Source organism: Narcine bancroftii, chromosome 3 (assembly GCF_036971445.1).
Source record: "Narcine bancroftii isolate sNarBan1 chromosome 3, sNarBan1.hap1, whole genome shotgun sequence".
Lineage (NCBI taxonomy): Eukaryota > Metazoa > Chordata > Chondrichthyes > Torpediniformes > Narcinidae > Narcine > Narcine bancroftii.
This window is the reverse complement of record NC_091471.1, coordinates 220,422,456-220,435,584: the sequence shown is the minus strand read 5'-3', so window position 1 is coordinate 220,435,584 and position 13,129 is coordinate 220,422,456. Positions and strand designations below refer to the sequence as shown.

General features: G+C 40.8%; 1 protein-coding gene across 3 annotated transcripts in view; it reads left to right on the top strand.

Moving 5' to 3' along the window:
* Window positions 1-13,129, top strand: part of lratb.1 (lecithin retinol acyltransferase b, tandem duplicate 1) — a 212,554-nt gene that overhangs the window by 76,044 nt on the left and 123,381 nt on the right. For all 3 annotated transcript variants that reach the window (XM_069926674.1, XM_069926673.1, XM_069926675.1), the window contains exons 10-13: window positions 2,427-2,491; window positions 5,471-5,577; window positions 9,317-9,425; window positions 10,026-10,125. In XM_069926674.1, the coding sequence (XP_069782775.1) occupies window positions 2,427-2,491; window positions 5,471-5,577; window positions 9,317-9,425; window positions 10,026-10,125 (381 nt within the window). The remainder of the gene's footprint in view (window positions 1-2,426; window positions 2,492-5,470; window positions 5,578-9,316; window positions 9,426-10,025; window positions 10,126-13,129) is intronic.

Below are 13,129 nucleotides of genomic sequence, written 5' to 3'. Positions count from 1 at the left end.
GTGCACCAAAGAAAAGGTACAAGGACTGCCTAAAGAAATCTCTTGGTGCCTGCCACATTGACCACCGCCAGTGGGCTGATAACGCCTCAAACCGTGCATCTTGGTGCCTCACAGTTTGGCGGGCAGCAACCTCCTTTGAAGAAGACCGCAGAGCCCACCTCACTGACAAAAGGCAAAGGAGGAAAAACCCAACACCCAACCCCAACCAACCAATTTTCCGCTGCAACCGTGTCTGCCTGTCCCGCATCGGACTTGTCAGCCACAAACGAGCCTGCAGCTGACGTGGACTTTTACCCCCTCCATAAATCTTCGTCCGCGAAGCCAAGCCAAAGAAAGAAAGTTATTTTAAGTGCATCATTTGCAGGATAATAACACTAACAAGCAGCAATAATAGCTGAATGTTCCAGCTATTATCCTGCCAGGTGACGTCTGTTTAGGATCTGAATGACAAGTTTCATAATAACCAAGTTCATAGAATTTAATCTCTTCCTGAACTTGTGCATGAACCTTTTTTGTTTAGATGTTGTTAATATAACTGCTGGGAAAAGTGCAGATGTTTTTTAGAAAGCTAAATATCGTATCACTTGGTAAAGCAATGATTTGCTTTGTGAGTGTTCAAGCTGGGGAATTCTCAATACAGTTTAGAATTATTTTCTCTGTAAACTGTAACAAGCAGCCATTTTATCTCTGTAAAAGTCAACTATTTATAAATTACAGTGGAGATTAATGAATCATGTGAATCCTCTTGTTAATGAACAATATATGAGTAGAAAAACACCAAAATCTCTGAGAATCATGTTAGAGATGGTTTCTTCCAGTTGCAATGTGTTTCACCAGACTTCTCTTGGTCTGACTCCAGGCTTCATGAAAGGCATTGAAAAGTCCCTTTATTGTAGGTCTTTGCACTGGGTTAATCAAACACTTCAACTTCAAAAAAGAATTGACTTAAATGCACATTGTATCCTCAGTTAATATGATATTTACAAAGTAGTGTTTTTAGCCCAGAGGACCCCAAAACCCAGCAGCAATAGAAATTCACCAAGACAAATGGTTACTTAAACAAAAGTTGCTTTTAAATTTCTTTAAACATAAAAGCAGGATCAAACTTTCACTTATTACTATTAACCTAACTTAACCCCGTTCTAATTCTAAGCGCACTTGTCTGAAATGTGTATATGTTCAAGAAAGCTCTTTGCTTTAATAGTCCAGTCATTCACTTCTCATTTCTCCAAGTTCACCGGTATCAGAATTTAACATTTAAGAACCTTCACCAGGCTCTGGTGCTTAAAGTTAAATGGTTACTGCTCAGGAAGGTTCTTGTTGGTTTCAGAGAGATATTTGTTGCTCGTTGGACACGCATAAACTGATTTCCTCCGAACAGCCACTTCAATGTCTTGCCAAAGAAACTAGCCCCATCATGGATTCTCCCTTCTTCTAGGTCACCACACAGTTCCTCTTGTTTCCCTTATTTCAGGAGAAACACTCTTGCCAGCCATTTCGTCTTGTAAGGACAAGGGTTTTGAACAGGCTCAACTCACAACCCATCTTCAAAATGGGGTTTTCAACAAGCCTGCCAGCTTGCCATGTTGCAGCCTCCAAAAGCCACTGTAGAATTGACTTCTCTCTCTCTCTAAGAGATCATTCCTTTTTAATCTTTCCTCTCTCTCTCTCTGCTTGTAAAAAAAAAACCAGCACTCCTTGCAGGGCTCCAAACCCAATCCTTGAAAGATCTTTATTAGCACTTGAGCCTGGACTTCTCCATTTGCACCTGCTTCTGAAGTTCCTTCCAAAGCAGTTCCATTGTCTTTTGCAAAGCCACTGGTCCCTGCATGAATGGTTCAGCAAAGCTCTTGCATTTTAAATGAGATGTGAAGTGTAAGTATCTGTTTGTGAAGTGGCCTACACTAAACCCCAACAATCTATCTCTTTTAAAAATATATTTATTTATAATATAATATATAATGTAACCCATATCAGAGGCAATTGAGTTTAGCATGCTTTTAAGGCCCAAATTCTTTTTAATACTTCACTATTATACTGTAGTTACCATTTTCAGATTGGTATAGTCATGCTTCTTTTAGTGTTGCACTGAGTGTTTGCATTAAAAACTTTGTTCATGCCTAGCACACTTTATTAATTGACCTGTAATTTAAATTATCACAGTATTTTACAAATTTTTAATTTTTATTTTATGTTCCAGTTAATTTATAGATTTGATCTTTTATATTTCGCTAATTTCCTTGTAAAAGTGCTACATGTCTAAAATGTCAGAATATTTTTGTTACTATTTCACTAATTTCCTATAAAAGTGTGAAATGTCTGAAATGTCTGACTATTTTTGTTAAAATTTAAGGATTATTCATATTTCTGATGATGGCACACCAAAACTAAAACAGATGTACTTTTTAAATTCTTTTATTTTGCAGGTATAGAAGGTGGAGCTGTGCATGTCAAAGGAGCAAAAGGATCTCCTCCATCTGACAGTTACAAGGTGCCATGGAATATTTGTAATTATTAAATAAAGTATTTGGAAGTGACTAATTTTTTTGCTGTACAAGATGATTTAGATAGTTCCTTCAAATTTATTTTATGGAGAATGTTTATGATAGCCATGAGGGATGATAGCTGATTTTCTGTACATTTATTTATTTTCACTGGATGTGCTCATTACTTGCAGAGCTGATATTTCTGTTCATGCTAGATTGAAACCTGAAATATAGAGGATGATACAAGATGAGTTAGTGCAGTAGTTTAGCACAACGCTATTACAGCACTAGTGACCCGAGTTTGTATCCGCCACAGTCTGTAAGAGGTTTGTACGTTCTCCCCATGACTACGTGGGTTTCCTCCAGGTGATCCAGTTTCCTCCCACATTCCAAGAAACATATGGGGTTTGTAGGTTAATTGGTGTAATTGGGCAGTATGGGCTCAGGATCGAAAGGGCCTGTTATCGAGCTGTATTCAAATTTTAAAATAACTTTTTTAAAAATCACCATGATTAGGTCTTTGCGAAGAATGAAATGCACAATGCGGCTATTCTTATTTTGTACAGAATTCCCATCAATTTCTCTTCCACTCCACCAGCCTCTGCATTGAACAGACCATCCTTCACAATTGCTACCAGCTCATTCCACAAGAAGGGATTTTAATCTTGCTGTTGCTCACTACTTTAATTCACCATCCGATTCCGATTCTGTGTGTCATCGTGTTCAGTGAAATCTAAATTAATCTTGAGGAACAACGTTCTTCATCTATTGCAGTCCAGTTGTAGAGCATTAGCCATTTTTGCTCATCACTCTTTTTCAGAGTTCTACAGCATGAAAACAGGATTTTTGGTCTAACTTTTCCATGCAGACCAAGCTAGTTCCATTTACCTGTATTCACCACTTCTCCCTCTCAGCCTTTCGTATACATGTACCTGTCTAAACGTCCTTTGTAACAATTATCGTCACTTTACAACTTCCTCTGGCAGTTCATTCCATAATATCAACCACGCTCTCTGTGGAAAAAGTTTACCGTCTGGTCCCTTTTAATTCCTTCCCATCTCACCTTAACTCTATGCCCTTTCATTTTAGCATTCACTTGGTCTGTTTTCTTGTTAACCCATTCAAATTTTAATAAGCCTCTGGGGTCCCCCTTAGCCTCTCATGCATCAGTGAGAAAAGTCACAGCCAATCAAGACTTCCAGTACTGGCAACCTGAATCTTTTCTGCACCCTTTCCATCTTAATTATATATTTCCTATATTATTAAAATTAATTATCCTGTACAGTTGCTACATGACCACTGCCCTACTGTACTCAATGCCCTGACCAATGAAGGCACCCCACCACCCTCTCAACCTGCGACATCACTTTCATGAAAGTATGTACCCGTACTCCAAAGTGTCTGATCTACAACTCTCCACAGCGGTCTACCACTCATCCTGTAAGTCCTACCCTGGTTTAACCCACCAAAGTGCAACATTCCACATTTCCCTGAGTTAAATTCCATCTGTCATTTCCTTGGCCCACTTTCCTAGTTCATCATTTCTTCCACCTGCTGGAATCTCTAGTAACCTTATTTACTGTTCACTATACCACCAATTATGGTATCATCCGCAAACATACTAACCATGCTACATTGTCATCCAGGTCACTAGCGACAAGAGAGGTCCTGGGGGACTGGAGAGATCTTGTACTTTTGTTCAAGGGAAAAAGGATAATTTGGGAAATGATAAGCCTGCAAATCACATCAATAATAGGGAAACCATTGGAAAGGATGCTTCTGTATAAGATTTATAAGCATTTATTATGGGATCAGGCTTTATTGTGTTATCTGAAAGATGACTGTCAAAAAAATCAATCACAACTCCTGTGTTTGTCAGAGTTACACAATTTATGATTGATTTTTGTTTCTGTCATTCCACAACAAGTACTTTGAGATACAAGTTATCTTTGTACCCATCGCATGATTTCCATGTCTGCATGGGATGACCTCCAGAACACTGTTGGGAACTTGGACCACGTTCCCAGGAGTGACCATTGTTATTGGGCAATTAGTCCTTCTGAATATAGTGCTGAACTGAGGGCCCTGTCACACAAGTTCCTAACTTGCCTTTAACCAGCCCCATCCACCAGCAACAACAATGAACTGCTGATTCCACGATCTGCTGATGGGTGACTCCATCTCTAAGCCCTAGACCTCACTGATGTCTCCAATCCTCAGCCACATTCCTCTGACAGCTCCCATACCCATCCTCCATAGAACGATACAGCACAGTATCAAGGTTGTGCCAACCCATATATTCCTTCCTTAAAAAAAATGCTAAACCCTCCCTAACCCATAACTCTCTATCCACAGACAAACTCAGCCCATGCACCCTCCTGATACAAGGCTTTTGGTTGATTTTTCTATCCTCTTAAATAAGAAATAATCTCGATGTGTTCTCTGCCCCAACCCCACCCACTTCACGATCTGAATCGTTCCGCTAGCCCAATTAACCCTTCCCCACCCACTGCACGCGCCCCAAAATGATCTTAAAATGTGTAACACTTATTTGGTGCTTGGAAAAATCTAAATACTGCTGAGAAATATTAGCTGGGATTATATGTTTTTTAAATTATAGATTTGGAGTGCAGCCCAAATTTACTTCATCTGAGGTAGGTTATTCCAATTAAACCAAGCACGCATTTGAAAAATAAACTTCAGTGAATTGTGATCTTTAACTGTGCACAGGTGAGGGAGTGAAATGGTGTAACGTAATCACATGTGGAGAGAATGGACATTGATCCCACTGATAGAATTACTAGTGTGCAGCACTTGAAATTTTCCAGCACGAGAATAACATTGTGCGAGTGTCCATTTCTTCTCTCTCCATTACTGTCCTCAGTTTTAAGTTGAAGTGATGTGAAGCCTGTTGCACACAACATGTGAACCATTAGCATTTGACTTTGTTCCTGAAATTCCCTTGTACTCTACATTTTTTTTAGATTTGTGCTACGTATTTAGATGGGTACCGAGCAACAGCCGTGTGTCCAGTGGCAGGATGTCGGTCTGTGCAGAAGGGTAGAAGAACAGCAGAAAGCATTTTAAAGAGGTCTGTGCATTAGAAGAATTAAAATGATCTGGACCTCTCTGCATGCTAAACTATCTTTATCTTAGCTCCCCCCCACCTCACTTTATGCTTTCTCTTTCTCTCTCCAATCTCCCTCATCTCTCCTACATGTCAGAACCCCCTTTCTCTTTCCTCTCTCCCTGTTCCCCCTCCCCTCTCTCTGACCTCACTTATAGCACTTCTCCTCTTCACCTATCTACACCAATTCCTTTCCTGTTCTTTTGCCCCGACTACCACAGTACTCTCAATCCAGTCTTCTTCTGTAAGGTCACTCTCTTACCAGTGCTTCCTCTTTATATCCCCTCACTCTCCTTTGCCATCCTTCTCTTCCCTCCACTCCTTTTTTGATCCACCATCTCCACTGCCCCATGGCCCCTCTCCCTCTCCGTTCCTTATCTCTCATAACATGCCCCTCTTCCAAAGCTGCCTCTTTCTCCCAGTCTCCTTAATCTGTTTACCTCTTTATCTTCCAGGTCTCTCTCCCTTTCCCAGACTCTCCTTAGAATCCTTCTTTCTACAGTGCTCCAGTTGTTATTGATCTCTCTGTTACCTGGCCCCATCTTCCCCACTTCATCCTCAGCCAGATCCACGAGTTCTACCACCGATTCTTAACTTTTCTGGTATCCATCAAAGTTTGGAAGCTTGCCTCTCGAGAGACCTCTGACATGACTTTCCACCCCTGCCCTGGCCACCCACAGGACAGAACCCACAACGTCTCTGACTCCCACTGGACCAGTACTTGCGACGCAAATACTTACCCAAGTCCTGACAACCCCTGTTTTGGCATAGTCACTTATTCCATCGAGAGTTCTCTCCCCGATTTCGGCCTTCTCCAGGCTGGTACCTTGGATCCCTTCATTGGATCCAACTCTTTCCGCCCATCATTACCACTCTTTACCTTCCCTATTCTCCTTCCTCCTTACTCCCATCTACCCCTTTGAGCTCCCAGCTCCCCACCCACCTACCCCACTGAGCCTCGTCTCTCCTCAACTCCCCTCTGAACCCCCTCCAGCCCTGCTCCACCCCATCTGATTTCTGCAACCCCCCACTCCCATCTCTAACCTCTCCAACACTCCACTTTCCCCCACTGACCCTTCAACCTTCAACTTCCTACCATCCCCCACTTTGATCCTCCACCCCCCTCTAACCCCTGCCGGGTCTTTACTTTCCACTGCAACCTTTCCCTCTCTGAGACTGAATGTTCTGTCCTCAGTAAAGGCTCACACCTTTGTCCCCCTTCATCCACATCTCAACAAGTTCTGCATAGACAGCAATGCCAAATTCTTCTTCCATCATCTCCGACTTCATGCCTACTTCTTCAACCAGGATTCTCCACCCACCCACTGAAGACCCCTTCTCCCACCTTAAGCCTTCTTCCTCCTTTTGGACACCCTGTTCTGGCCTTTTGACCACTCTCGATTTTTTTTAATTTCCCACTGGCATTGAGATATTAATCATCTTAACTTCTCCACCCCCTTGGTATACATGCCCTCCACTCTCTTCTATCCTGGATGCAGTAAATGATCCCTGCTAATTGCCCCTATGGTCCCTATCTCCCTCACCATCATTTGGGGTCCCAAAGAGTCTTTCCAAGTGAAGCAATGTGAATCTGCAGGGGTCATCTACTGCATCCCATTGTGGTTTCCTCTACATCGGAGAGACTGGGTGCAAATTGGGAGATTGCTGCATTGAGCACCTTTGCTCTGTCCCCTGCAATAATAGGGACCTACCAGTGGCCAACTATTTTAATTCTACACAACATTCCAACACCAAGAGAGACTCAGGGGAGGGGTTTAATGGAAATGGGAGAAGTCGGTGTTAATAGCCTCTGGTTGACAGTCTCCAGACTGAATATAAGGTGTTGTTTCTCCAGTTTGCAATTACCTTCACTTTGGCAGTGCATAAGGCATATATTTTGGTGTTGGAATAATGTGCAGAATTAAGATGGTTGCCCAGTGCGAGGTTCTTGCTATTTGCATCAGACAGAGCGAAGGTGCTCAATGAAACATGCAGTCTCTCCATAGACAGAAGGCCACGACGGGAGTACCCGATGCAGTAGGTGACCCATGCAGATACACAAGTGAAAAGTTGCTTTACTTGGAAGGACTGTTTGAGGTCCTAAATGGTGGTGAAGGAGGAGGTGTGGGCAGAAGTATAATATTTCTTGTGATCACAGGAGTAGGTGATTTGCAGGTGTATTGAACTCGACCTAACATCTGCAGATTTGCTTGTTTAAATCTACTTATGCACCCAGGACTAGGGTCAGTGTTTGGAAACCTGATAAAAAAGGAGGGAGGGAGCAAATGATGCTTGGAAACGAGATGGGAGAGATGAAAGAAGGGAGAAGATAGAGGAAGGAGAGTGACAAAGGGGGAAATGGGAAGAGAAATGTATTGGAGGTGGAGAATAATGAGCATAAAAGTGCTGGAGCAACTCAGCAGGTCCATGAAAGCAATAGGTAGGTGACTTTATGAGCCTCAGCTCTTCATCAAGAATGCCAAAATGTCAGCATTCACCCAACTAAGAAGGTTGAATGGGGGTGAGAGAGGGGAAGGGAATGAGCATAGGTTTGCCAGAGATAGAAGGGAAAGGAGCTGAGAGATGATTTGGTGAGGGGGGCAGTGCGCTGAGAAAGATGCTTTTTGACAGGAGAAAATAAGGAAGGGGGTTTGGGATCTGAAAGAAAGAAGATACCTTCTTCAAGAAGGGTGCAGGCAGGATCGGAAGTTGGGAGTTGTCAGTCTCTGGAAGTACATATGGGTGTTGAGTAGGAAAAGGGAGGGATCAAATCGATCACTGAGGATTAGGACCCACACAGATTGCAGACTGCTTGGAATTAGGTATCAAACCAGGGATTCGAGAGGGGTTGAGGGCAAGAAGGGCTTTGGGCGCTGAAGACTTCCTGATTGTATCAGAAGCTTGGTTCTGGAGTTCAGGATGCTGATGGTTTTATTGGAGTCTGCAGGAGTGTTGGAGGCAAATCCATGGATATTCAGTATCTTTTTAGCTTCCCTTGCTCCTCATATATCATGTGTATTACATTTTTAATGCATTATTAGGTAATAATAAAAGGTGCCTTTGGGAGATGAGAGGCAATTTCAGCTGTATGAAATTTCTGAGAGGGGCCCATTTGAGGGAGCTAAAAGATAACTGATAGTTGCTGGCAATAAACACAGTAACATGAAGTAGCCTGTTGTCCCAAGCACTAAAAATCTTAATCTTCATGAAAACTCATGTGTGGCCTTAATGATTTCACCAAATGTGGTTCCATTTACTTCAATGGACCTGCACTTTGCATGGCTGCTGCAATGTACCAAGTAGCAACCTCTGTCATATTTCTACTTAGTAGTACAGCGCCAGTGGGCTGATAACGCCTCAAACCGTGCATCTTGGCGCCTCACAGTTTGGCGGGCAGCAACCTCCTTTGAAGAAGACCGCAGAGTCCACCTCACTGACAAAAGGCAAAGGAGGAAAAACCCAACACCCAACCCCAACCAACCAATTTTCCCCTGCAGCCGCTGCAACCGTGTCTGCCTGTCCCGCATCGGACTTGTCAGCCACAAACGAGCCTGCAGCTGACGTGGACTTTTACCCCCTCCATAAATCTTCGTCCGCGAAGCCAAGCCAAAGAAGAGTACAGCGCTACAGATCTTAAAGAAATATGATGTGTCATCTTTACTATTTTGACTGTCTTCCAGCCTGTTTTTTTTTATTCACTAAGGATGCAACGTATATTCAAGGAAGTTGGCCTCGATGACTTCAGGTCAGTTAATATACAAGTTCTGGGATCTGATGAAAGCTATGGAGAGCAGGCTGCAAAAAGAACTTGTGTAAGTGGAATTACTTTATGAACCAGAAGTCAGATATAAAAACAGTGAGTTAGCAATATGACTTTAAATGCAAGCACCAAATGCACAATATACAGCGTATTAGTGGCTGTGTATTGCAATCAGTTTCCAAAATGACGTTCCATTTACTCTGGTGAAGTTGAAATTTGTAATGCTTTTAAAATGTACCAGCAGCCCAGGTTAAATGTCTATCTGATTGCACCCAACTCTAATTATTTTTGATTTTTAACATATCTAAGTGTATGTCCATCATTATCATAATTTGAATCTCTTCCTGATGTTGCAGTGAAGGATTTGATAACCTTTTAACATTTTGTAAATCACTCTTTTAATGATGGAATTAAGTTTAGCCAAATCATTCCCATTTAAAAAAAAATGTTCTCATATTTTCTGTTTTAAATGATTTTTAATTACAATAAGTAATTGATTAAAAAAAAGATAAACCAATTCGTTTAAAAAAAATTAAGAGCTACCATTTAAAAAGTGTTTGGAAAGCAGTAACCAAAACAGATTTTGGCTTTGCCATTGCAGAGAAGATCTCATAGAGAATCACTCTATAACTGACATGGTTTGCTTATACAGAGCCCTCGGGAAGCTGTAATTTGGTTGGCAGTTCATCACATGCAGAAGAAGGCCCTAGAACTCTTCTCCCGTGAGATTGCTCCAGCTGGTACTGGAATGGGTAAGTGTATTTTGTTTCCATGCATATTAACTCACAAACAATGATGTGGTTAGAATATGAATTTATTCGCAGGGTTTCTTTCTTCCTACACATTTGACTTCAAGGAACTGAACCTGGGAGGCACAGTTAGTGTAGCGGTTAGCACAACACTAACCTGGCTTCGGGAAGAATCTGCCTCCCAGCCTGGCAGACCTGATTTTGATGCTCCTATACCACCTTCTTGATGATAGTGGGTCAAAGATATAAGCTTTGGATGGAAAAGGTGTACTGGATGAAAAGAAAATCAATCTAATCTCCTTCGTAGTGCTTATGTTAAACCTATGCCTTTGCATTTTGATTCAAGATCCAATTTATTGTCATGTAACATGGTTTCGAATCCAGCCTTGTCTGTAAGGAGTTTGAACATTGTCTCCATGGATGAGTTTTCCCCTGGTGCTCCCACCCTCCAAAAATGAGCATCATTCTATCCCCAAAGACTACCTTCCTCACTATCAATTTATGAATCATTGCTTGGACAAAGTGCATTTTGAGTGGAAAATTTCAATGCCCATCAAGTCATGGTGCAACCAAAGCTCATGGATTTGAAAAGACATGGCTGCCAGATTGGGCCAAAGCAGGTGGTGATTGAACACAAAGTATATTACTATGATCTCATCTTCAACCTTTCTCATTATTGCTGACATACCTCATCATGATAGCACTGGAGGAGTGATAAGGTTCCATTTCCATATACAGTGAAACCCTGTTGTAATGCGATCATTTGGGTCATTGTGACAAAAGCAGGGTCGCGCTAAATCGGGATTACTTGCATATGCAGCGGGAACATCAGCAGCGGCATAGAATCAGGTGCTTTCGGCAACTTTTTCCACCTGCCTCACCTCCATTTCGGCCGAATCCCAGTTCTACCTGCACAGCCTGCCACACTCCTGCTACATTACCTGGGCTTCAGCTCCCTGTAGGAGCAGAACCTTCAGCAGCTGTACAAGCTGAGGGTGTTGGCCATGTGCTGGCCACGCTGGAAAAGAGTGTACTGCCACCGGAGCACATGCTGACCATGCTGCACCTGGACAACAACTGCCGCCTGCACTGGCTGCTGCGGATCAGCTCCGCTTTCAGCTCTCTGCGCTGTACCACTTACTGGCCTGGCACAATCCCTGGATCTAGGTGTGGTTACCGCAGCAGGTGTCGGTGGCTGAGGGCCAACCGGTGTACTTCAGGTGCTAGGCAGAAGGCACAGGCTGATCGCATTATATCCGCATTTGCTTTAAATCAGGGGCATGTAAAATCAGGGTTTCAGTGTATAATCATTGAAAGGGACCATGATCAAACTAAATACAATAGTTATGGAACATATCCAAGTGGTTGCTCAAAATTGGGCATCCATGACACTGGAGATGGACACCACTGGAAATGTAACACCATGGCCTGGCATATACCTTCATGGTACGATTATTATCAAGCCAGTAGATTTTCCCCCTTCTCCCATCACAGAATGTGCAGAAGGACAAGCATGGAGCATTGCCAAGCTTACCAAAAGGTGAGATCCCATCTGAAAAGGTTCATCCACAAAAGTACATGCATCAGAACTAAGCAATTGCACAACCTGTGGATCAGATCAAAGCTGCCTTTTTTATATATGAATACTTTCATAGCTAATTGAATAATTTCCCATCCTCAATGAAGGCAAGATTCAAGAAATTAATAATATTTTAAACAATTTTACTCAAATTTAGATAAATCTTAATCTTTGAAAAATTATAATAAAATAGATATTTTTTTTTCTCAAGTTAATTTACCTAAATTAAATTTAGATGAACAAAGAGATTGAAATACATCTTTTACAGTGACAGAGGTTAAAAATGCTTTAAGTTCTTCACAGAGTAATAAATCTCTGGGAGAAGATGGATTTCCAGCTGAATTTTACAAAGAGTTTAAAGATTTATTAATTCCTTGGTTTATGGAAGTATTAACTCAGGCAGGAAAAATTCATACATTGCTGGACTCTTTTAAAATAGAAATGATAACAGTATTTTTTTTAAAAGATAGAGATCCTTTAAGTCCATCTTCGTATAGACCTTTATCTTTGTTAAATGTGGATTATAAAATAGTTGTAAAAATGTTAGCAAATAGATTATCAAAATTTTTTCTGAAATTATTAAATGTGGACCACATTGGATTTGTTAAAAATAGAAAATCCGTAGACAACGTGACTAGATTGATGAGTATAATTCATTTAACACAGAAAAGAGATCATTTGAGTGTAGTAGTTACACTAGATGTGGAAAGGGCTTTTGATAGATTAGAATGGCATTTTTTTTTCTTTAAGGTACTTGCTAAATTTGGACTAGGACAGATGTTTATTAATTAAATTAAAGCCTTGTATAATGGACCAAGAGCTAAATGGTGACAAATAGGCAAGTTTCTGATTTTTTTTCAATTAAGTAGATCTGGCAGATAAGGGTGTCTATTATCACCAGCATTATTTATTTTGGCAATTGAACCTTTGGTGGAATTGATTAGATCTGATGGAGAAGAATACAAGATTCGTTTATTTGTAGATGATGTGATGATGTACTTGACACAATCAGAAACTTTATTACATAAATTATATTTAAAATTGAAAGAATATAGATCAATATTTGGTTAAAAGTAAATTGGGACCAAAGCAAGATTATACCTCTTACTTCAGGTGATTATACACAATGTAAAAGAGATACTCAATTTAAGTGGCCTTTAAATTGAATAAAATAATTAGGAATAAAAACAGATAATAATTAAAAATATTTAAATTAAATGATAATTCTGTCCTTAAGAAAGTAGATGAAGATTTTAAAAGATGGATGGAATTCCTATAACTTTATTGGATAGAATTAATTGTATTAAAATTAATATTTTTCCCAGGATACAATACCTTTTTCAAACATTGCCTGCACCTATTCCACAGAAATGTATTCAAGAATTTAATAGTTATGTAAGAAAATTTCTTTGAAAGGGTAAAATGGCT